The sequence below is a fragment of the Falco naumanni genome, chromosome 7 (assembly GCF_017639655.2).
Source record: "Falco naumanni isolate bFalNau1 chromosome 7, bFalNau1.pat, whole genome shotgun sequence".
In the NCBI taxonomy this organism is placed as follows: Eukaryota; Metazoa; Chordata; class Aves; order Falconiformes; family Falconidae; genus Falco; species Falco naumanni.
In genome coordinates, this window is record NC_054060.1 from 16,593,647 (window position 1) to 16,615,799 (window position 22,153).

A 22,153-nucleotide genomic window follows, 5' to 3' on the forward strand; every position below is an offset into this window, starting at 1 on the left:
ACTTAGAGACCATCAACATGCAGGTAAGGAATAAGCTTTTTATCAAGAGATATCCTTCTTCAGTTGCTTTTGAGGGCACATTTTTAGAAACTTAAATTATTTATCCTGAACTAATTACTCAGTTTTGGAAGAATACTAATTATTCTTTAATTAAAGTGATTTTAAATCTAGCATGTAGTGTCACATCTTGGAAATGTCTTTGCAGGATTGCTTTGTGTCCTTGCACAGAAAATAACTTATAAATGCAAATCAAGTAATTAATATTTTAATACAGACATTCTGTTGTTTTTTTCAATTGAGAGTCTCAAAACAAGTAATGCTGCAGTTACAAGCATGGATTCTAAGATCCAGAGCCAGCCACACATGGCCTTTGTGCAATATTCATCACATTTTACCAGGTTCACCCAATTAGCAGGATTATCATACAATTCGTGGGAAGGTTTCAGAACATTTGGCAGATGGAGACTTCAGTCATGCTTTATAAGGCTCAGATTCTACACGAAGTCTTTGCAGTGCAGAGCAGGGGGGAAGGAGAATAAGAAAAGGAGGCAGTGAAGACCACAAGCCTGGTGGTCTTTCTGTAGGACACCTCCTGCCAAGCAAGCTGGGGGCAGCAGAAGAGATACTCAAGTACCAATATGGGATGTGCCAAGCTCAAAATAAGCAGATTCTTCCTCAAAGCCAGTTCCCTTAAAGCAGCAGGAAAACACCACTGAGCAGTCCATCCAGTTCTCAATAGACAAGGTACAGAACCTCACCAGATCTCAGACTAATATAGTTATTTCTAATATTAATAAAGAAACAAAGGGTATTTTCATGGCATTTGGCCTTTGGTTTCAAAGAAAATTTAGTAGAGTTCTTTCTGTTTAGATTATAATTCTAAAATGACTGCAGAAATCACAGAACGTGGTTGTCTTCATCTGACTTAATCTGCTAAATACTAAGGATTTTGTCAATGTTGTACAAGGCACAGGAGAAATTAAGGGAATAACTTCCTTAGCCTAAATTGCTGTCATAACCTCATAATCGTGATAATTCTTAAAATTGTGATTTTGACGTAAATTATCACCATTGAATCAAAAGCCAAAATAAGAATAGCTTTAAATGCTAACATGGCTGAATCCACTCTGTGCTGAGCACAACGTGTAGTTACTTGTGTTTGTAAAGCAGTGGTATTTCCACACCAGAGACACCAGGAATTAAGAAACAGCACTAACAAGTACTTTAAGGGAATCTGGAAGCAAATGTAGGAACAATATTGCTTCGGCCTCATCAAAAGCCAACTGAAATAGAACAAACAGGCCAGAATATATAATAGCACCGTCAGGGACAATACAGGCACCGGTTTTGTACAGATCAAGTGCCAGTCCTGTGGGTATATGGGATTCCACGCACCACCGGGGTTTTGTGTGCTTGTTTCAGGCGCGTTTGGAGATCTCAGGCATGATTACAGTGCAAAATGCAAAGTCTTAGCCCTAAGCCAGCAAGTATCAGTAAGATGAGACCTGGCTGAAGATGTTGGTATAAATATGCAGAGACCTGCAAGTGGTAACTTGTGCTGCTCTAACACAGCGGTGTGTAGGAGACTGGAAACAACTGGCCATAAGTCCATACTACAATAAACCATTTTCTTTTCTGCATATGTACTTGATCACTCCGGCTACCAGCAGGATCACTGCAGTGTCACTGCATTTCAGTGGGTCAGAATCAACCCCGTGAATAGCAGTAGGCACAAGTTATGATGGAAGGAAAAGTAGGTTAAAGAATATGCTGCGTGATAAAATGACACATCAATCAGATCTAGCCGAAAAATGTCTCATTTGTCTAAAACCATTGTTTCAAAGACTGAGAGCACAATGTAATGATAGCAACAACTCTTGGCCTGCAAATAACATTTTTTATCTTCGGCAATGATACATAAAGTAAAAAATACTGCCTTTGACTTTCTGGAAATATCTGCTTTCTCTCAAGCAGATCCCACTGAAATAACGGCAAACACATTAGATGGCCAGAAATGGACCCAGGCATAGTAAGTTCCTTCTTGAATGAAGGGGTGGCCCAAGGTAGGCATTTTAACCCACTTTACAGAAATGACAAAAAGGACATAACGGTGCTAAAGGAACATTGCTTAAAAGTATGACTGTTCCTGCCCTAAGGTTATCCTACCAATGTTTGAATGATTAGAATTAGGTTTTCCTGTTTTTCCCTTTTTTTCCTGTAGCTGTAGGACAAGGGGAAACAGAGAAACTGTCTGCATGAATAGCATTGCCAGATGTGCTAGTAAACAAGTGGAAAAGTACTTATTTTTTGTAAGCATATTCCCTGAGCTATTACTTACAGCAATTGCAGGCAATACTTACTCAGAAAGGCATTTACACGTTTCCTCCTAAGCACCTCCCCCACTACAGTACCCCTGCACGGGCCTAACGCTGAACACGGGAATGGCCCCAGCGAGGTCAGCGAGGCCACCTTGTCCATGCTTGACTGCAAACGGAGGCGTTTGCTGGTCTGGGAGCTGCTGACGGAGCCCTTGCTGGGCTGGCGTTTGTGTGTTCCTCATCACAAAGCCTGATTAAACCCGCCTTTGTAACTCCAGAGTAGCACGGCAGAGCACGACGTGGCAGGTAACAGCACCACTTCTTCCTCTGCTACCACCGCTCTGGATCTGACTCCTGAGCCTCACCCTGCACAGGAGCAGCCTCCACCTCTTTGCCCCAGTGCATTGCACAAGCAGGCCAGGCAGCGCTGGACGCCTGTGCCCAAGCAGTCCATTACTCAGCACCGACACGAGGATGGATGGTACCTTTCTTTTCCCCTGTAAATGGCACAAAGTCTTCTCTGTCTTTGTGCTCAAGTGCTTGCTTCTCCAAGTATGAGAGCAGGCGCTCTCTGTCAAAAGGGCCCGTGGCAGGTTTAGTGGTCTGATCCTTTTGCCGAAATCCCGCGGGAAGCAAGGCATTCTGTGAAAGAGAGGCATGTAAAGGAGATGAGGCAATGTCATATAGCGTTCCAAATTTCATTTCAGTGCTGTTTTCTAAGTTAAATCATTCTTCGTGTGTTATCTCACATAATGCTCTTTGGTGAAAACAGTAACACACATTACCTAAATGTAACCATTAAAACCAGTGTATCTGTCAGGCTTCTGATTGTACCACCTATTAATATTTTTATTAACCATATTTACAATCACAGTACCAAAGGACTAAGCAAGATCAGAGCTCTTTGTGTTATCCTTATTATAACCAGAGTTTGCAGTCCAGGTAAATAGACTAAGATAAGTTTTCTATACATTTTCTTCTCTTCATTTACTCTTCTCTCTCCTCATTTTTCTCTCTCTCATTTTTTCAGAAATTCCTTTCGTTCTAATGCAGCTGTCTCTTGGACTTCAGAAATGAATGCATGCACAGAAAGTAATTAGTGAATGATGTGGATTTCACCTATTTAGAGTATGCAGGAAGCAAGCAGATGAAACCCAACTTTAAATATGTAGCTGTGTGACCATGTGATTGCATCTGCATCCCCATAATACAGGAAAATGCATAAGGCTCACACATTTCAGTCCAGAAAACCCCAGAAAGGAATACAGGTACATGGAATTTGTAGCATGTGTGCAGTAAAGCCAACATGTTGAAGATGCTCCAGAGTACTGCAGAAACACTTCATCACTGGCGACAACATGCACAGTGAATCTGATCCATGGCAAATATCTAGGGAATTCTGAGCACATCCAGTGAACTCAAGCCACTAGACATCTTACCTGGGAGTGCACAAGCATGTCCAGAGCGTTACAAATTTACTGAACATATGTAGCCTGACTACAAATGCACTATGGCTTGTTTTGTTTGTTGTGGTTTTTTTTTTTAATGTTTCGTGTCTCCATTTGAGAAGTGATAGTAGCGAGAGAAGTGGCAACATGGAGGGAGAGAACAGTAAAGCCCACCCTTAATTTCCAGGTAAATTTCTGCTATAGAACTAGAAGCTATACATCTATTGTGTTGTTTCGAATTGATTTTGTTTCCAGAGTGAATGGATTTTATCTGCCACTTTACTTGCCAGTTTTCAAATTCCTACATCAGTTTGGAAGGTTTTGGGGTAGGTACAGTCAGAATTCCCATCTAGTACACTTGTGACTAACCTCATTATTGTAGGACTAAGTGGTTCCCAAGGCAGAGATCTTTAAACTCTTTCTGAAAGTGTCTTCAAATACTCAAATCATCCTTGCTGTCTAGAAAATCACAGTTGTGTAGCTGAATCTTATTTTTCTTAATCATGCCTAAATATATTCTCTTCAGTTAAAAATATCTGCGAATGACATAGTCAATCCATTTCAGAAGTTCAAAAGATCCGATCTTCACAAACACACATTATGTTTGTTTGTTTATTGCTGGGCTCAGAAATAGCAGCCATAAAAAGCTTCTCATCATGCTGCAGTGTACAAACATGATTAAAGATTTAGATTGCACACAAGCTCACGTCTAAATAGGCAAGGGATAGAGAAAGGGCACAGTGACCTGTACAACAGCAAGTAGCACATCACAGCAGGAATAAAATCAACATGTCCCTAGCCAAGCTGCTCATACTTTAGGGTACATTGCCTCTGCTGGAACAGAATACAAATATAAAATGCTGCAGTATGTGACATTTACAACAGGCAGCTTTTGAACTATGATTCCCCTGGCCATCATCACTAACCTCAGGGTCAAGGTCATCGAGAACATGCTCTAGCTGTTTCAGTTCATCCTCTGAGAGTTTGCTGAGTATTTCATCTTCGTTGATATTCTTATATTTCTCCAACTCTTTTCGGAAGGGCAGAGACATGGCTCTCGCTGCACGGCTAGATTGATGATGTTTGTCAAGATTTCAACCATCCAGGAGTACTGAGCTTCTTGCGACTTCACTCACTGTTAACAATAAAGCATTATGAGTATGTCTATTTAGCTGATGTAATCCTAATAAGCCCTAATAAGCCATGCCAAGAGTCACATTTACACTTTATTAGTGAAAACAAAGCAGCAAGATGTCCTGGCTCAGCAGAGGGGGTGCGGGAAGCGCTGGGGCTGCCTGTGCAGCAGTAGCCAAAGAGCAGGGAGGGCTGCAGTATGCTTGGGAACCTCATGAGCGCAGTGGCGAAGAGAAGCTTTGAGAGGTCGATAAGAAAAAAAACACTGGGAAGTTATCTTTTCCATAGAGATGAATCTGTTTTATTTAATTTACTTAGAAAAAAAGCAGTATCTGCTTGTTCTTTTTGCTAAAGGCAGAGGGAAGTGGTACAGTCACAGAAAGCAGTCCAACGCTGACAAACGAGAAGCAAAATGTTATCCTTTGAGGTGTTCTCCCCTATCCCAGCTTTGCCGGTGGCTGAAAGTTTACCCACATAATCTTGGCTGGCTTTTTGGTACATTCTGGTTACTGAAGCAACTTTAAAGTATGCTGGTCGGTAGTCTTATTTCAAAATGTTTGGCTACAAATGACAGCACATGATCAAAATAATCCTTGCAGTGAGGATATGCTACTTAGCTCAAAAGATCATCTGTAAATTAGTCTGCTGCATGGGGCACCTGCAGGTGTTCAAAACACAGTCATGAAAAAGATATGGACTTAGTATTTCACAAACCCCTGTTGGATGATCCCAACTGATCAGTAACAAGTGTCATCTGCATGGCCAAAATCATCAATGCCATATAAATTGTTATATGACAAAGTGCTATGAAGGTGGCGAGGCGCTGTCCCAGGCTGCCCAGAGCAGCTGTGGATGCCCCATCCCTGGCAGTGCCCAAGGCCAGGCTGGACGGGGCTGGGAGCAACCTGGGCTGGTGGGAGGGGTCCCTGCCCGTGGTGGGGGGTTGGAACTAGATGGTCTTTAAGGGCCCTTCCGACCCAACCCATTCTATGACTCTCTGTCTTCACTTGCTCTTTTTCTCCTGTCCAGAACCAATTCTAGAGCCAGAATGTGCCTCTAAATGAAAGGAGCGGAAGAGAATTAGCTATGACCAGACACAGCATCACCTGGGGACTTTAATTGTGTTCCAGGCCGTCCCAAGTCTGCCCAGTTTCCCACATCAGCACCAGAGCTCTCCAAATCACACAGCTAGCCGTGCAGTTTTACAGCTAAGGTTTTGCATTCACAAATTTCAGTGTTATGGTTGATATGGAAAGCAGCCAGCTGGCACCTACATCTGGCTTATGTATCAAACCAAACTCCAATTTCCTTTGGCCAAATCTTTAATTGTCATAAGTTAACAAAAGCCATGCAGGTTCTGTTGCTCTTCATAAGAGCTGGAAGCCTGATCTTTATTTTTCTTCTATTCAAAATCCAAGTGAAAATGTTGCATTTCCTTAGAGTTTCACTATTAAAATACTAAATATCAAAACATATCTCATTTTTCTGTTTATTGAGAAGACTAGAAATCAGCAACCTATAGAAAGAGAAAATAATGATTAGTAGAATTAGAAATTTGAAAAATCTGGAGTTCTATGAATACTGCAAGGCATGGCAAGCCTTGACTTCAAACACTTAAACATTCTATTCTAAGAAAAAGCATTATTTCCCCTACATTTTCATTTTTTCCTTACTACTGCTCTACTTGTTGTCCCTGCTTTCATAGCCTAACATCGTTGTCAGGCTGTTCCAAACTTCATGGTAGAATTCAACTGTTCTTTAAATTGAAAATTTATTTTAGGAAGTTAGTCAGCATCTAATGTTTCACAAAGCTACAGCAGTTGTTAAAAAAATCTTATATTACCAAAATTCTATTATATGCAGTGAGTGTGAGAGATATTTTTGCAAAAAAGAAGTCCAAAAGAGCTAACGTTTTTGTGTATTTGGTGCTTAAAGAGAACACTAGTTCTACATACACTTAACTGATACAGTTTGTTACCAAAACTACTTGTTAAATAATGAAAGCATACTATTTAAAAGCGATAAGTGTATTTGTTTAGATTGTAAAAACAAATTCAGCTGCAGTACAACATTTCTGTGCTAAGGCATCAGATGCCTTCTCTAAGTTTCTTTGGATAAACTCATTAAAAAGTAACATTTCAGCTAGCAGCCATTAACTGGGCTGAAAAATTTCTTTGAGGGGATTAGACCTCTTTAAACTCTCTTTAACAGTTTAAATGATTATTTTATTAGAGTTTAATCGCATCCCTGGAAAAGACAGAAATGTAATCCCATGGTTAGGTTAATTAAATATTGTTGAAAAAGCAACTGCTAAGAGTATGTAACAGTGTCCCTGGCTGAGGTTGAGCACTCGCGCTGTGCAGGGGGCCTGGTCCCAGCACCCCTCCCCCCGCGGTACCCGCACAATTCCATCCAGGAGTGCAACTAAGGATTGTTCTACCGATATCAGCAAAACAATGGCTTTTGTGAAAAGGTTTGCGAAGTTGAATCCGGGTGCTAACGGGTAATTACTGCAGAGTATGGACTGTGTGTACCAGACATTTCTGATTTCTTTGTGAATTACCCAAGTGCTTGGCCATAACAGGGAGATGTGCCAGGAGACACTTTGCAACAGGTGAGGTTTTTCAATGTTGTAACTGCTTCCTCTTACTTTTGGAAGGGAAGGCATTTGACCACGTGCAGCAGGGATACCCAAAAAGAAATATAAACCCAGATATTAAAGATGTATCAGTATAACTTCCCTCATGGCATGAAGCACTACGTTGGATAACCCTTGTTAGATTAGTGTGCATGGAAGAGCTTAAAATCATGATTTTCATGCATGCATACATTTGCAACAGAAACTCCTTTTATGTTTTCCCTTTCACAACTGAATCCTACTCTTTTGTGGCTGAACAAAAGCAGAAGACACTGCTTAGGGAACTTCTTTGTCTACAATCCCAGTAAGTAGTAAAGCTTTTCTGGAGCCTGCACCCCACTGTACAGCCTACTGAAAGCTCTGCTGAAACGCTTACCGTTCGTGTCCTGCCTTTGTGCTCTCTACTGACCTTTCACCACAATCACACTGTTGGAAACCAAGGGAACGAGGTGAATCTAACAACTCAGCATCATTCAGTCTGGGAAGGAAATGCTGAAGTCTCGAGTTCACGTACTCTGGAAATTGCTGTCTAATGTGATGATTACGATCTCCACCTTCCTAATAGGATTTCATACTGTTAATTTTGTGTATGTAAACAGGACCATATGCTGTCTGTGCTGCTTCTTATTGTGGCTTGACTTTTTGGAGTGTGCACATACTGTTTACTTTTTGCAGATTATATCCACTGGGTTTTCTTTGTTATGATTACTCTGTGAAAACTTTAATCCGTTAAAAAAGCAATCCTAACTAACCTCCCAACTACTGTTATTTTGAGCATACAATAGCAGATCAGATGTCACACAGTAGAAAGGAGATGTTCAATCTAATTGCAGAGGGGATATACTGTTGAATGGTCGCTGCATTAGGGACACTGAGGGAAGCAGAATGAGGGACCACGGGTTAAGACTACGGAGTTTCCCTTCAGACTTACTGGGAAGAGTGAACAAGGAGAGTAAGGAATGGAGGGGCACAAGTCCCCTATCCCCACCCCCCCACCTGTTCAGTTTCAATAAGGAGCACTACAGTTTCCCATGGGCTCAAATACCCCCTGTTAAACAGCACAGCATGCTGCTGGATGCCCAGCACGTGAAATCTATGCCGATTCAGGGTAGTACACAACTCTAAGAGGTAGTATTTCTGCTGACCACGTGCTACTTTTAAATCTTTGTAGAGCGCAGATGTTTCTTGGTGAGCTTCAAAGACTCCACTGCTATATTTTTATCTTTGATTCCTTCTAAAGAAAGAAATGCATACTTCTGTTTTATTTGGGGCAGCTTTTTCAGCCATGCCTGTCAACACCAGAATTCAAAATAATGTTTTCAAAGACAAAAAGAGTGTCGTTAGTCAGCCTGCATAACATCATTATTGCTCTATGTAGTCAACACCTGCTGTGACAAAACTCCTCTACACTTTGCTGTGTTCTGTAGGTACTTTTTGGGTATAATCCTTATACACTGAAAGGGCTTTCTTTCTAGGGTAGCTAAGCTGTAGTTTCTGCTGATACCATAATACTGTCATAATGCTCTACCATTGACACCGATAGTTCTTTCGAGAGGGAATCAGTCCTCTGCTGAATTAATGTTAGATGTCAGAGAGGTCCCACTCACATTGCTTGCATCCCTTGAGATGAGTTGGAACCTTAGAACTATAGTTCTATAGTTAGAACTATAGAACCTCTATTGACCAGCAGCTACAATGGCACATCAGGTCACTCATGCTGTCTAAAACACAGGCTACATACCTAGAAAAACATACTGTCTCTGGGATCCTGTAGAGATGAGAACACCATGATACAAACAATGGGAATTTCTAGCTTTTGATAGTGTGTACAAGCTAAGAATGAAGCTGCATGGCAATGTGCATTTATTATTATTATTATATATGAAAAGAGATGGGCTGAATGGGAAAAAAAAACCAACAGTTATTTTCATTTATATAGAAAAAAAGAATGTTCTTATAATCATATTTGAGAAATTGTTCTCACTTTTCCAAATCATGGCAACTGGTGTTTAGAGAGGAATTCTTGATGTATGATCTGTTTTAAACTATCTCTGTATCCACAGTGGTGGATATTTGTGCTTTGAAAAATAGTTGTGAAACTGATCGGTAAATGTGGAAACATTCTTCCCTTTCTCTAAATAGTCTTAAGTAGCTAAGCATGAAAATAAGAAACAGGTGGAATAAATCTCAAGTTAAAATGATACTGGACCAAATAAATAGGATTGGGGCCATTATGATTAAGAGCAGCGTTTGTGCAACACTGGCAGCTGCTCAGTTGAAGGAGGTGCTTGTTCTGCACCATCCAGGCAGTGGAGTGCTCCCACCTACGCTTAATTCAGCACCACACAGGGGACCGCTCTGCTGTCCAGGAACTGCTCTGAAAAATAAACTGCTCTGTGCTATTGAAAGCCCAAACTTAAAAATAATTAAATAAAAATTTTAAAAATTGATAAATACTCAATTATTGAACATATAAATAAGGTTCCTTTTTTATTTTTATACTTAAAAAACAAGACTAATATGTACTTTCTAAGCACAAACATATAGGAGATGTATACTCAGAGTTCCCATTTTGTGGTGCAAAATTTCTTCTTTGTTTTGAACTAGGAGGTTCAGAAATCTCAGAAAAGACAGAAAGGAAGTGTTAGGGCCAGCACAGCACAGAAGTATGATAGGAACATACAGTGAAGTATTATGAAACTGGGGTTTTTTGTGTATGATGAAAATGGTATTAGCTACAGGTGCTGTTGTAGATCGAGACAGTAGACACATGAAGGAAACTTGCATAGGTAAAAAATGGAAGAGAGCTCAGTAGGAAAGGATTTGGTCTTCTAGAATCCCTCAACTTTTCCACCTGTTTCCCAAAAAAACCTTCTGAAGAACTCACGACATAAGGAGCACTGAACTGTTCCTTGTCTAACCCTTTCCATCCAGGGCACAGCATGATCAGGTGGATCAAAGCGAATAACCTGTTTCAGGATTTGTAGAACTGGGTCCCTCACGAGGGTGTCCCTGGGGCTGGTGGGGGAGCACATCCAGCTGCACATGGCACTGAGCTGAGGACTAGCTCTCAGCAAGTAACAATGTGACCAAACCTCTTCTATTCCAGCCCAGTTTGCCATCTTTTGCCATACTGTAGCAAAGAATCCCTAAAAATCCCTGTATATTTAAAATGCCTTTTTTCTCCAGGGCTAACATAGGGTTATTTCACATTCTGTTCCTAGCAACTGGCGTAGTACTGTATAGAGACTGGTAAATAATTAACAATTACGTTGTCCTAATATTCGACTAGGCCTGCACGTTTAGGATAATCATTCAGTGATCAGAAACTCCAGTTCATAACTGGATGTGCCTTTCCAAACCCCGGTAACGCTTATGCCACTCCGCAGTTCGCATTACAGTTGGCTTCTCTTCTAAGGGACTGACAACTCCTATGCAAATAAAGTGTGAGTCATCAATTCACTTTAATGGGAGTTCAATCATGCCTTTTATAAGAAAACCATCATGTATGTTGCAAAATTATCCATTGTACTGTTATTTATAGAAGATATAAAGGGATGTACTCCCTTTGATTCAGATAACATGAAAGGTTTTTCACTGGCAATTAAAGAAAGATGACATATTAATGCTTCTCCCACTGATGCAGAATAAAGCTATATAGTAACTAATTTCAGATTATTTCTAAAATAATATCAGTGGTGTTATTCATAACCGTTCAAAACAGGAAACTAAGTCCTGTGAAGGAAGTATATTTCTTTACAATGCCTGATGAATTTATAACCTGCTTCTCTGGGTTTTGTCATATTTTTAGATCATAGCCACTAGAATTGTTTCCACACAAAAACTGACTAGTTATACAGTGACCATATGATGATTTAGGCCAGTCTTACATTAAAAAAAACCTTTAAATCACTCAATTCCTACCTACAGAAGAGGATGACAGAAGAAACGTAAGTGTTAGAGATAATACTGGGATTATGTACAGTGCTCTGGCACTCCAGTCAAGTATGGGAAACAGAAAAGCCCAGAGACACCTGTCAGTCTGTTGTGTCCCCTGCAGGGAGAGAGTCCCCCTTGCTGTTAGAGGGGTAAAGTTCAGTTCTAAAATAATGAAGCAACCATCTGCTATTGTGCTCATTGCAACTGGTAACTTTGTAGAACTGCAAGGTAGGTTTCTTCCATCTTTAGAACTTAAGTTGATTATTTGAAAATCCATGCAAGGTTAATTACCTTTTCTAAAATAAAACCGTAACATAGTTACTGTCTGAAACTGAAGGCAGTTTGAAGTGCTAGGCTGAAAATCCTGGAGAGCAAAGTCTTTTTATACAGACAAAATGGACTATGAAATGGCAGTTTAACCCACAATTTGTCACCTGTAAGCTTCAGCTCCGATGTGAACAGAAACACCCTATGCCAAGCTGTACTGGTGGTGGTTGACTGACGATTCCTCGGACAAGACTTAACATCACAACCAACTAAGACTATCAGTGATGATATTGATCAGTTATAAGTGACAGTAGGAGTGCCCATCTGATAGCAACTGGAAGAAAACAGCCTCATTATTTTCTGTGAGGCACCAACGATATTTTGACCTCTTTGGATAACTACCAGACCCTGCAGGTTTGATTCTGCTGCAGACAGGTGTTGGTTTACCGTGGAACAAGAGGTTGTACCTCCCCTGGTCAGCAGCGCCCAGGGACATACATGCTCCCAGTCCTGTGACACAGCAGCCCATGGCTCTGTGGCCCCTAGATGAACACGGATGAATCGGTTCCTGCACCATGCACATTACAGTAATAGCTGTGATGTTTACCAGATGGTGTCTTCACCCAGTTCAGTGCCCCAGATTTTCTGTTGTGTAAAGAATTGTACTTCATGTCATCAGCACGCCTACCATGAGTGCAAAGCAAGCACACACTGGGGTATGAATTATCTGCAGCTTTGTAAAAAGGCATCCTCAGGAAACCAAAGGCCAGGTTCTGGCACCCTCACTGATCGATCATGTTTACATGGAGCCAACTGTTGTGGTACTTTAAACACCATCAGCCACATGAGAGCTTCTCCACTTCACTGTTCTATTGGAGGAAAGAAACACCTTGTTCGAGGTCAAACAGAAAGTCTGTGGCAAGACAAGGAGTTGAACCATCTTCCAAATATCAAGCATTGGCCAGCTTTTCTTTTGGCTGTGGGTCCCTGCTTCCATGGCCTGTCTTGTTCATTTAAGTTGATCTTTTAAATGAACAATATACACCAAGTGAAAACACAGCAGAGATGGAACCACAGGCTGGGTTATGAGCATACACCACCGACTGCAGGACTAGACCCTTAATAATGGTCACTGTTAGGTAACTTCGAAAAAAATCTCTTTTTGCATCTTTTCTGAGCTGTTTTGTCTCCTTCCGATGTACAGAGCCAGCGTAACTACCTACGTTTTTTGCATTTTAGCTGTAAACCAAAGCCAGAAACCATCTGTGATGTGCACATCCTGATAGCTGAAACAATAAACAGGAGAAAGAATTGTACCGGGAAACAGACTTTTTATTTACACAACAAAAGAGATCAGACCAGCCCTGGAAAAGACAACACTAGTGTTTGTTTTTCACATGTGGGAAGCATCAACAGGAAAAAAGGACACTGGGTTCCACCTGTGCTGCCAACAGATAGGGAATGGTGTGCCACCTTTTTGTCACTGCTCTTCTTAGGTTTCCCTATTTTAGACTAGCAGCTGGACCTGCAGGCCCAGCTGTTCCTTGAAATAATCCTGATAAAGCAGGATTTAAAAAACAAGTTTACAGATTTCTGTGGCACCAAATAGTGATGACCAAACTCCACCATTAAACAGAAACACTGCTACACTTGTGTGCTGTGGTCAGTAAACAGAACTTACACGTTTACCCTGCTATTAACCTACCATGTGCAAATGCACGTGGCTACAGGATCCTGTCTGGTGCCTCTCAATGCAAAACCCTGCACAGCTACCACCGCCTCGGTCAAAAGGATACTCGGTCATAGGAAGACATCAAACTATGAGAGTCAATAACTTAGGAATGCTACAAAAAAACCCTAGAGCAGATTAATAACAGCAAAAATGCATCAGTGTTGCTTGCCAGAAGTTGTAAAATACTGGAAATAATAATGATTTGGGGAAGGAAGAAAAGTTATGCAATAAAGCGCACCATTTCAAACAAAATTATTTAGATTGTCAAGATGAGAGAGGCTAAGTTCAGACAAATCCAACCAAGCTAGATGAATGGGAGAAAAGATGCCTAAAGAATTTAAGTCGGCAAAGTCACTAAAATGATTCACATAACCTTCACATTCTACATAGAGCTAAAAATTTATATACATATATATATATATATATAGTGGAAGCCAGTTAAGAACTGTATGGCATACAGCACTACAGCAAAGGCAGACAGTCTATTAGATAGCAAATGGGCGCAGAATACCACGGAAAAGATCGTAATATCATTAGTATAATTGCGCGAGACACCTCCATACACCCCTGAGTTTGGGTTGATTTTTCTAGTAATGGCATCCCTTGCAAGGCACTGGAGGATGCAATGCCTGCAGTACTAGGCCAGTTGGTCCCAGGTGTTTCTTTCCCATTACATGTTCCTGCCTCCAAAAGTATAGGGCAGAACAGAGGAAGTTCAAGGACAATTTCTGAGAATAACCAGTTAAAGAAAAGCTTTTTGATAAAGTTTTCAAATGATAAGTTTTCAAAAGATCTACAGAGCGTATCATACATGGTATAAAAATATTATTACTTCTTCCACTTATTTTTAAATTTATATTTGATATTGATGCATTTCTGATTTTTTTTCATTATTAATGATTTACAATGGTTTTTTCGTAAGTTTGTGTTTCTCCTAAGCTCAGGGTGGTCACACAAATCAAACCAGTTTTCGTTTATTTTTCAGTGTTACAGTCCTCAGATTTCTCTACATGTTTCCCACTGATCAACTGTGGATTTTTACTCTGGCAAAAGGAACTCCCCCCAGGCTTCCATCAAAGCAAAACCCCTTGAATTAGCAGAGGGCCACCCTGATAATGCTGCAGTCAGATGACAAAATAGAGCATGTGTGCTATCTAATGCCGATGTGCAGGTTTTGAGGACACGTTTTGCTCATCAGGAGCTTGGAAATATCCCTGAATGTTACCAAATCCACATCCTGATCCCGAACCTGTCACTGGTACGTTTATCCCGACCCTCTCCGGGTAACCACCCGCCATCGGTCCTGCTGTATTTCTGACGTACAAAAGGCACCAGGTCTCCGAGGAGAGACAGCTCATCTTCATCGCAAAAATACCTTCTTTCCGTATTTTATTCCGCTGCTGCATCTAATCTTTGTCGTTCATCGCCTGCCATAAAGGACGCGAGCACCTCGCGATAAACACGCGCGTCCCCCTGAACAGGCGCTGCTTAAAACCAGAAGGCGAAAGGGGAAGGGCGCTCCGCACCCTGCGGGAGCCTCGGGCACCGCGGGCCGCCGGGGCGAGCCCCGCCGGGTCCTGCCCGCCGCGGACCGGCTCCAGCGGCCGCCGGGGTGGGGCCGGAGCCCCGCGCCCCCCGCCGGGGATGCTCCGCGCCGGGGATGCTCCGCGCCGGGGATGCTCCGCCGCCGCCGCACCTCCGCGCCCCCCCGCCCCGCTCCGCACCGCACCGCAGTGCGCGGCGCCCCGCGGAGCCGCCGCCCCGGGCCCGCGGGCGATGCCCCGGCGGCCCGCCCGGCCCCAGCCCGCCCCGGCCCCGGCCCCGGCGCCTTACCCCGCTGTGGGGCCGGCCCTCGCCGCCCGCCGCCTGCGCGCCCCTCCGCGCCCGAGCCCAGCGCCGCCCGCCGCCTGCGCGCCCCTCCGCGCCCCGAGCCCAGCGCCGGCGGCGGCAGGTGGGTGCCCGGCGCGGCGGCTGCGCACCGCGGCCCCTGCCCTGCCGGGCACGCTGGGACTCGTAGTCCGGCGGCCGGCAGCAGCCGCCGCGGGGTCCGCGAGTGGCGGCACCGGCAGCCCCAGCCACCCCCCCCCAGCAGCAGCAGCACCAGCAGCACCAGCAGCAGCAGCAGCACGCCCGCCCTCCCCTGGCCGGGCCGCCCCCGTGCTCCCCCTTTCCCCCCTCCCCTCTTTCCATCGCTTTCTGCCTCACGCCTGCAGGCGAGGTGGCCCCTCAGCCATGTGCAGAGCAGGTGGATCCCCCCCGCCTGACTCGGCAAGCCATGGTTTCAGCCTTACCCCTGCCCCGTGTGCCCCCCTGGGTGGGAGCCTGCAAACAGGCTGCCTGCAGCTTGCCTGCTCTGCCCGCCGCCGCTGTCGCCCTGCCCCGTGCACGGCCCTGGGCGCTCACCCATGCACTTGCCAGCGTGGGCTGATGGCCTCAGCAGGTGTGCTGGGCGCTTCTGGGCACACGTGGAGGTGGCCAGCCCTACGGACAAGGTTTGCTCCTCTCACACCCTCTGCAAACGGACCCGGCCAAACAGGTCCTGCGGCAGGAGCCCCAGGGCCCTCGCCCTGCACCCAGATGTGCCGCTCCAGGGAGCCAGTTCTGGGGTGGAGGGAGCTGACCGCCGAGACTGTTTTGCTGTTCTTCCGCTCTTCTCTTAATTCATTTCAACAATTCAATTTATACTTGTGCTTTTATTCTATATGAAAGTTAACTGTTAGCTGAAATTTTATATAATAGGTAATACAATTGGAATGTAGCCCCTGTAATCAAGTATGTCCACAATTTAATTTACCCGATTGCCTTCACTGGGTACTGTGTTTTAGCTGAACCCAGGCCCTTGGTTCTAAGCACCAAACGATGAGTCACTAGCAGCAGAAGAGCTATTCCCGTGATTAAAATGTCTTTAAGTTTCATGATGTGTTGGCAGGAAAACAAGACATTGCCTTGTTAAGAAGCAGATGCCACACCACAGATGAATTTTCCTATGGAAAAAGAAGCACAACTAGGATAAACAATGCCTTCAGCTTCACTCCATACCCTGCCACACACCGCGGGCACCTGTAGCAAGACCTATGGCAGAAAACTCAGACTAGTGTCAGGGACTGAAGGGTCACCTTGGGCATTTTGCCACTGCTGCTCAGGAAAACACCTGTATCCACAACAATGTGCAGAGTGCACAAAGATGCTCCAAAGCTGCAATTCTCCGCTTGCAGCCTCCTTGCCCCAAACTTCTTATGAAATGGGATATTCAGCCACAAGTTAACAAAGCTTTTGCTAAACGTCCAAAATGTTATTACATTAGCAGAAACGAAAAAGAAACAGATCCATTTATTCCACAGTCTTCTCTCTCTCTCTCTCTGTCTTGCAGCATTCCGAGAATACAGAGTTTGCATCCATGGTTTTGCTTGTTCAGTACCAGAAGTGTCAGGGAAGCTGGATTGAATTGCTTTGAGATCTGCTGCTCTGTAACCGGGTGGCTCAGGCTGAAGGTGATTCTGTTGGTTCGGTGTTGGGGTTGAAGCTTCCACTGCAAACAGGCCTCATTCAGACATGAGGCAGAGAAATGTGGATTTAATTCTTAACACGGATTAAACCCTCTTTTGGGGTTTAATCTTGGTCTCTAGAATCGGGGCTTGAATTACTCATAATTATACAAATACTGAGAGGGAAATGTGTGTGACCATCAAAGAGTGGAAGTTAACTTTGGAGTGTTTGCTTTTCGATAAACTTGTGCAAAATTTTCACTCAGATTTTCCTGTCACACCTTAGAAATACATTTGTTAAGTTGAAAGTCTTTCTCAGTCGATACAAAGGGAAGAACCCTTCCCACAGACTTTTCTGTTTGCAGTTGCCGTGTATCTGCTGACAAATTCACTTCTCATTAGTTTGTGTTAGAAAAGTAACAACTTAAGACCTCTGCCAGGAGTACAGAGTTTGGCTGGAGTCAAGGTTTTTCTTTTCTTTGGCTGTGGTTTCATGTTTCTTTCTTCCTTTTACCTCATGCATAGTATTTGCAAGCAAAAAATTAGAAATGTGATCAGTCTTCCTGCATTCGTGAGACATACAGACAAAAACATACGTGGAAAATGTGTTAAATGCAGATGTACACAACAGTATACTTACAAGTATAGGGATAACATTCTCCTTAAAATCACAGCATACAAAGTAAACCATATCACAATTCAGTCTCATATACAGGGTGGGTGTTTTAAATAATTTGTCATTCTTCCCAGGCCGCAAACTAAAAAGACAGAAGGGTTCAATACAATTCACAAATCTGAGCTACACCCCACATACAGGCTACACTACATCCCATGTATGGGCTATACCTGCTATGATACATTTACACCAAATGACTGTGGGCACCTGGGCTGACCGTATTTCCCATGTGTGGGACTTCACAGACCAGCACGCTGAGAGGACATCTAAAACTGCAGGGCAGGGCTCCCACACAGTCCTTTTCCCCCCCCCGGTAGGAATCTTTGCTTAACATTTTGCCCACCTAGGCTTTCAGTGCATTTATGTACTTGACTTGTTGAAAGCGCAGTGGCAGAGTTAACACCCAAATGATACAACAGCTGTGGGGACAAGTACTCCAGAAAAAAGCTCCTCCTGGAAAAGCCTTCAAGAGCTGGCGGTCCTCTGGATCCCAAAACGTCTTTCCTGGCTCTGCCTTCCCTTTGAGCACTGACACTTGGGTTCGGAGCTGCTGCATGGTGAATGCAGTGTAGAGGTCCAGCATTTTTCCAACGCTGCCTAAACTGAGCTGGGGCACCCAAAAGCAAGTTTTATTTCACTGAACTATTTGTAGCCAAAATGCGGTCCGTTGTTTTAAAATGTTTGTCACATTTTTTCAATACAAAAAGCAGAGGGGCTGTTGTGATCTTTTCATCTGTTTTCCTTATAACACAGCTTGTAAGACTTTGCTTAATTAATTCCTGCTTGAGCTGGAGCTTGTCTTCTAGACAAGCATCTGGACTTGATTACTGTGTTGTGCATGTTTTGATCTCTTCCCTAAAAACCAGCTGTTGATCAAATTCAGTGACCTGTATGTGAAAAACCTTGGTTCAGTGCCTGATCAGCAAATCTCAGACCTAGGGTAGAGATAAAATTCGGCTCTTGCTCACGTGTAAAAATGACTGACTTGCGGTGACACTGCTGAAATGGCTTTGAAAGAGAACTCAAGTACGTAGCCAGCCCTAATTCGTAAGAGCCTGGTGATTCAGCCCTTAAAATGCTGGCCAGCAGCATCTCAAGTGGTCAAACCCCCATCTATATTTAGGCTGGAATTTTTTAATTGCATTGGCTTGACAAATAATAGAATTTTCTTGGACTGTTTTATAAGGCAGAGTACAGCAATACATTAAATAACACTAAAGGCAAGTCATCTGTTATTTCACCCAAACTTGATTTCTGTGAACCCTTCTATATCCATAGTACTCTAAATCCCAATAAAACACGTTTAGATTTGGACACTGCACTTGCCGTAGTAGTAACAGCAATAATAAATACCTCATCTGTACCAATTAATTTGCAGCAGTAGATCTCAAATTGAATCACCATCTCCATTGTGCAGGTGTGGGAAGCGAGGCACAGACCAGATGGTTATTTTAAGCCCAGGGCCACTCAGTGGGTATGCCATCAGGGATGGGAACACGGGACTCCGGAAGGCTGAAAGGTGGAAGGAATCACCCCAGGACATAAGATGACCACTGCTGACCCTGGGACTGGCCCTGGCAGCTCAGCATCCTCTGTGCCCCATTTGGGAGAGCTACACAGCACCGCTCTGCTCCAGGCAGCACGTCCAAAAGTGTGCCTCGGGTTGGCTCGCACTTCCCCGGAGCCAGCCACATGTTCTGCTCCATCCACAGAGACAGTTACTCTGCCACCTGCCCCAGCTCTGCTGCCTGTGCTGGCAGGAGAAGGAGGAGGCTCTGGAGGTCCAGACCAACTGTCCACTTCCTTTAAACTGTCCTGTTAAAGTGGTTTGCTCCTCAGAGCAGGAGCTAACGGGTACTGTCCTCTCTTTCAAGGGTCTGCTAATGGTAAAGATTTTCTGCTCCATCTTTTTCTCTCCAAACGGATCTACAGGACACCTTGTTCAGCGGTGGATTTTCTTGGATTTTCTTGGATTTTCTTCCTTACCTAAAGAGCCTGAGGCCCTCGGTCAGACAAGGGGCCTCTGCAGCTGACCGGTATGCACTGGGGATGTTTCTCTTAGCACGTTTCTCTTATACAGCCAATTCACAGTGAACTCAATCATTCTGGATATGTCTAAACTGTCTTAATGGTGCACCCAACAAACAAAGCCCCGTGCAGCGTGGCTGCAGGTGCTGGGCAGGGAGCACATCAGGGAGCATGTGGGCTCCTGCAGGTAGGGCTGGGAATGCTGCAGGTCTGACAGTCGGTGCTTGAGCTTGTCTCCAGACACGCCTCGGCAGGCTGGCCCCGGGGCTGGCTGCAAGGCAGCCATCTGCACGGGGAGGAAAAAATTCCAAAACCCACGTAGGTAGCTACCCCTGTGGCCTCCTATCAAAGGCTATGTAAGCCAGCCCGCTCATGGGAATGTGCTCCTCTTAACCCTTCATGTCAGAGCACAAAAGCCTCAAAGCATGAGGGCTGTGTCTCAAGAGAGACTCAAGGACTAAACCACGTCCTTCTTTGCTGCCACTGGAAGGAATATGATTTCCTCGCTCATGATTTGTTTCAATCTGAGTTTGGCCGCTCTCATTATATAGGATTACATAGGATAGAGGATCTAGGCATCACTTTTTATTATCAACTGGTTGACTGACAATATCTTTCCTGTCTATATCCTGAGTGAATTCCCCAGCCGGGAAGATATTTCTGTCTCAAACCATATACACTGAACCCATGTTCTCCATTTGTACATCAGCATTGTGGAAAGTAGATATATTACAATTTAATCAGTTTAGGATTATGTCTGAGGCTTTGGATGTTCCTTCCCTGCCGTGCGCAGCAGAGCTCAGTGAATGGCAGCAAGGATGCCTCATGCTGTATCTGCTCTTGCTTTGCATGTGCATCCTTTCAGCACTCGTGGCAGTTCTGCTGCTGTCCAAGTTTCCTGTGTCCTTTGAGGTTTCATATTTGCAATACTTCCCTCGCCCATGTATGATTGTCATAAATTATATCACAGCCTTTGAAAAAGAAATCCCTCTACTAATCCTTTTGAGAACATTATGTTTGCCCTCTGATAGATGCATTGGTCTGTCAGCTCGGAAAATGCCAGCCTTCTAATGACTGGAGGATTATGAATCTATTGCTGAGCATTTGCAGAAGTGCTCTTGTGGTTATAAAAGCATCTCTTCATTCACCCACGGGCTCGGTGCCAGAAAGCCTCAGCATGGCTTTGTGGGTCTCTTGCCTCCAGCACCGAACAAGTGAGACTCTCACAAGAAAGCCCAGCTCCATCCCCTGCTGACCGCTCGCAGCCGCCTCAGCACGCACTGGGAGTTTCTTCCTTTGCAGCGAAGCGTGCCTAGATGGTTCAGCCCAACACATGGGACTGCACAGTTCTGATGTTAATATCATTTGTCAAATGGATTTCTGTTCCTATTGATAATAGTAAGAGCCTCAATAGTGACTTCAGCACAGCCAGGACTTTGCAAAATATCTTTAATTAATGTATTAGTCATAAGTTACTAGAATTTAAAATATTTTAAACAAACTCCCTATTAAATAAGATTATGTGTTATACCTTACACTTTATGTATCTTATGGAAAGGAAACCTTGGCACTATTGAAGCAGGTGGCGGAGCTCACGCTGACACCAGAGGGGCCAACATTTCACCCCCAGTTTCTTTTCCCAAATCTGCCAAGAGTTTCCAGTGAGTCTCTGAACAAATCAGTGTCTCAGTATTGCCTACCACGTAAGCCTGGGCACCATTCTTCTCCAGGTCACAGCAGTGTTGTAGGGCCCTTGATATGTGGAAAACACAGGTTCAAACAGCTATAGCCATGCTGACGATTATTGGTTATTATTTTCATGCTACAAATGCCTTATCCTGAAGGCAGGATTGGCAGTGTCTACAAGGAAGGCTCCTCAATGGTTTCTACTGTAAAATGCTATTTTCCTTTACGTTGCCAGAATGTAGGCATTCAAATGGCACACGCCAGCCTTAATTTTTGAGTTTTGTATTTTTATTTTGAGGTGTGGGAAGTTTACTTGTTTCCAGCATCAAGGTAAGAAGAAAGTAAACCCACGGTGAAAGATCCAAGCCTCTGCAGACTGCTATCTTTAAGCAGCTCCAGCTTTCACATACACAGAAACGTGGTACAGAACCAGCTAAATCAAGTAAGATCTTTCACCGTTTTCAACACTATCTGTCCAGATCACTTTCACATTATAAACCTTTAAAAAATTGTGCATAGCTGATGTTTTACTGGCACAAGGTGTTTACTAGTACATGGCGTGACACGGCAAGAAATCAGTGTGCACATGGCAGCCCAGCACCAGGGCGGGCAGGCACAGCCGAGGTGCTGAGCGCAGGGCGGGCACTGCCCCTGCTGCTGCCACTGCTTCTGCCTCAGCTCCTGCCCCTGCCTCTGCTCTTGCCCCGCCGCTACCCCTGCCCCGCCGCTACCCCTGCCCCCGCCGCTGGGCCAGGGCGCCCAAGGCCCTCGCAAGGGCCCCGCCGCCCGGGGCAGCCGCACA

The 22,153-nt window shown here is 44.1% G+C and overlaps 1 protein-coding gene across 1 annotated transcript in view; it reads right to left on the reverse strand.

Moving 5' to 3' along the window:
* LOC121091782 (tropomodulin-2) overlaps positions 1-15,463 on the reverse strand; it is a 36,702-nt gene extending 21,239 nt beyond the window's left edge. The window contains exons 1-3 of the mRNA XM_040601948.1: positions 15,310-15,463; positions 4,693-4,901; positions 2,804-2,960 (exon numbers count right to left, since the gene is read on the reverse strand). Of these exons, the coding sequence (XP_040457882.1) occupies positions 2,804-2,960; positions 4,693-4,818 (283 nt within the window). The 5' untranslated portion in view covers positions 4,819-4,901; positions 15,310-15,463. The remainder of the gene's footprint in view (positions 1-2,803; positions 2,961-4,692; positions 4,902-15,309) is intronic.
* Between the last annotated feature and the right edge of the window lie 6,690 nt (positions 15,464-22,153).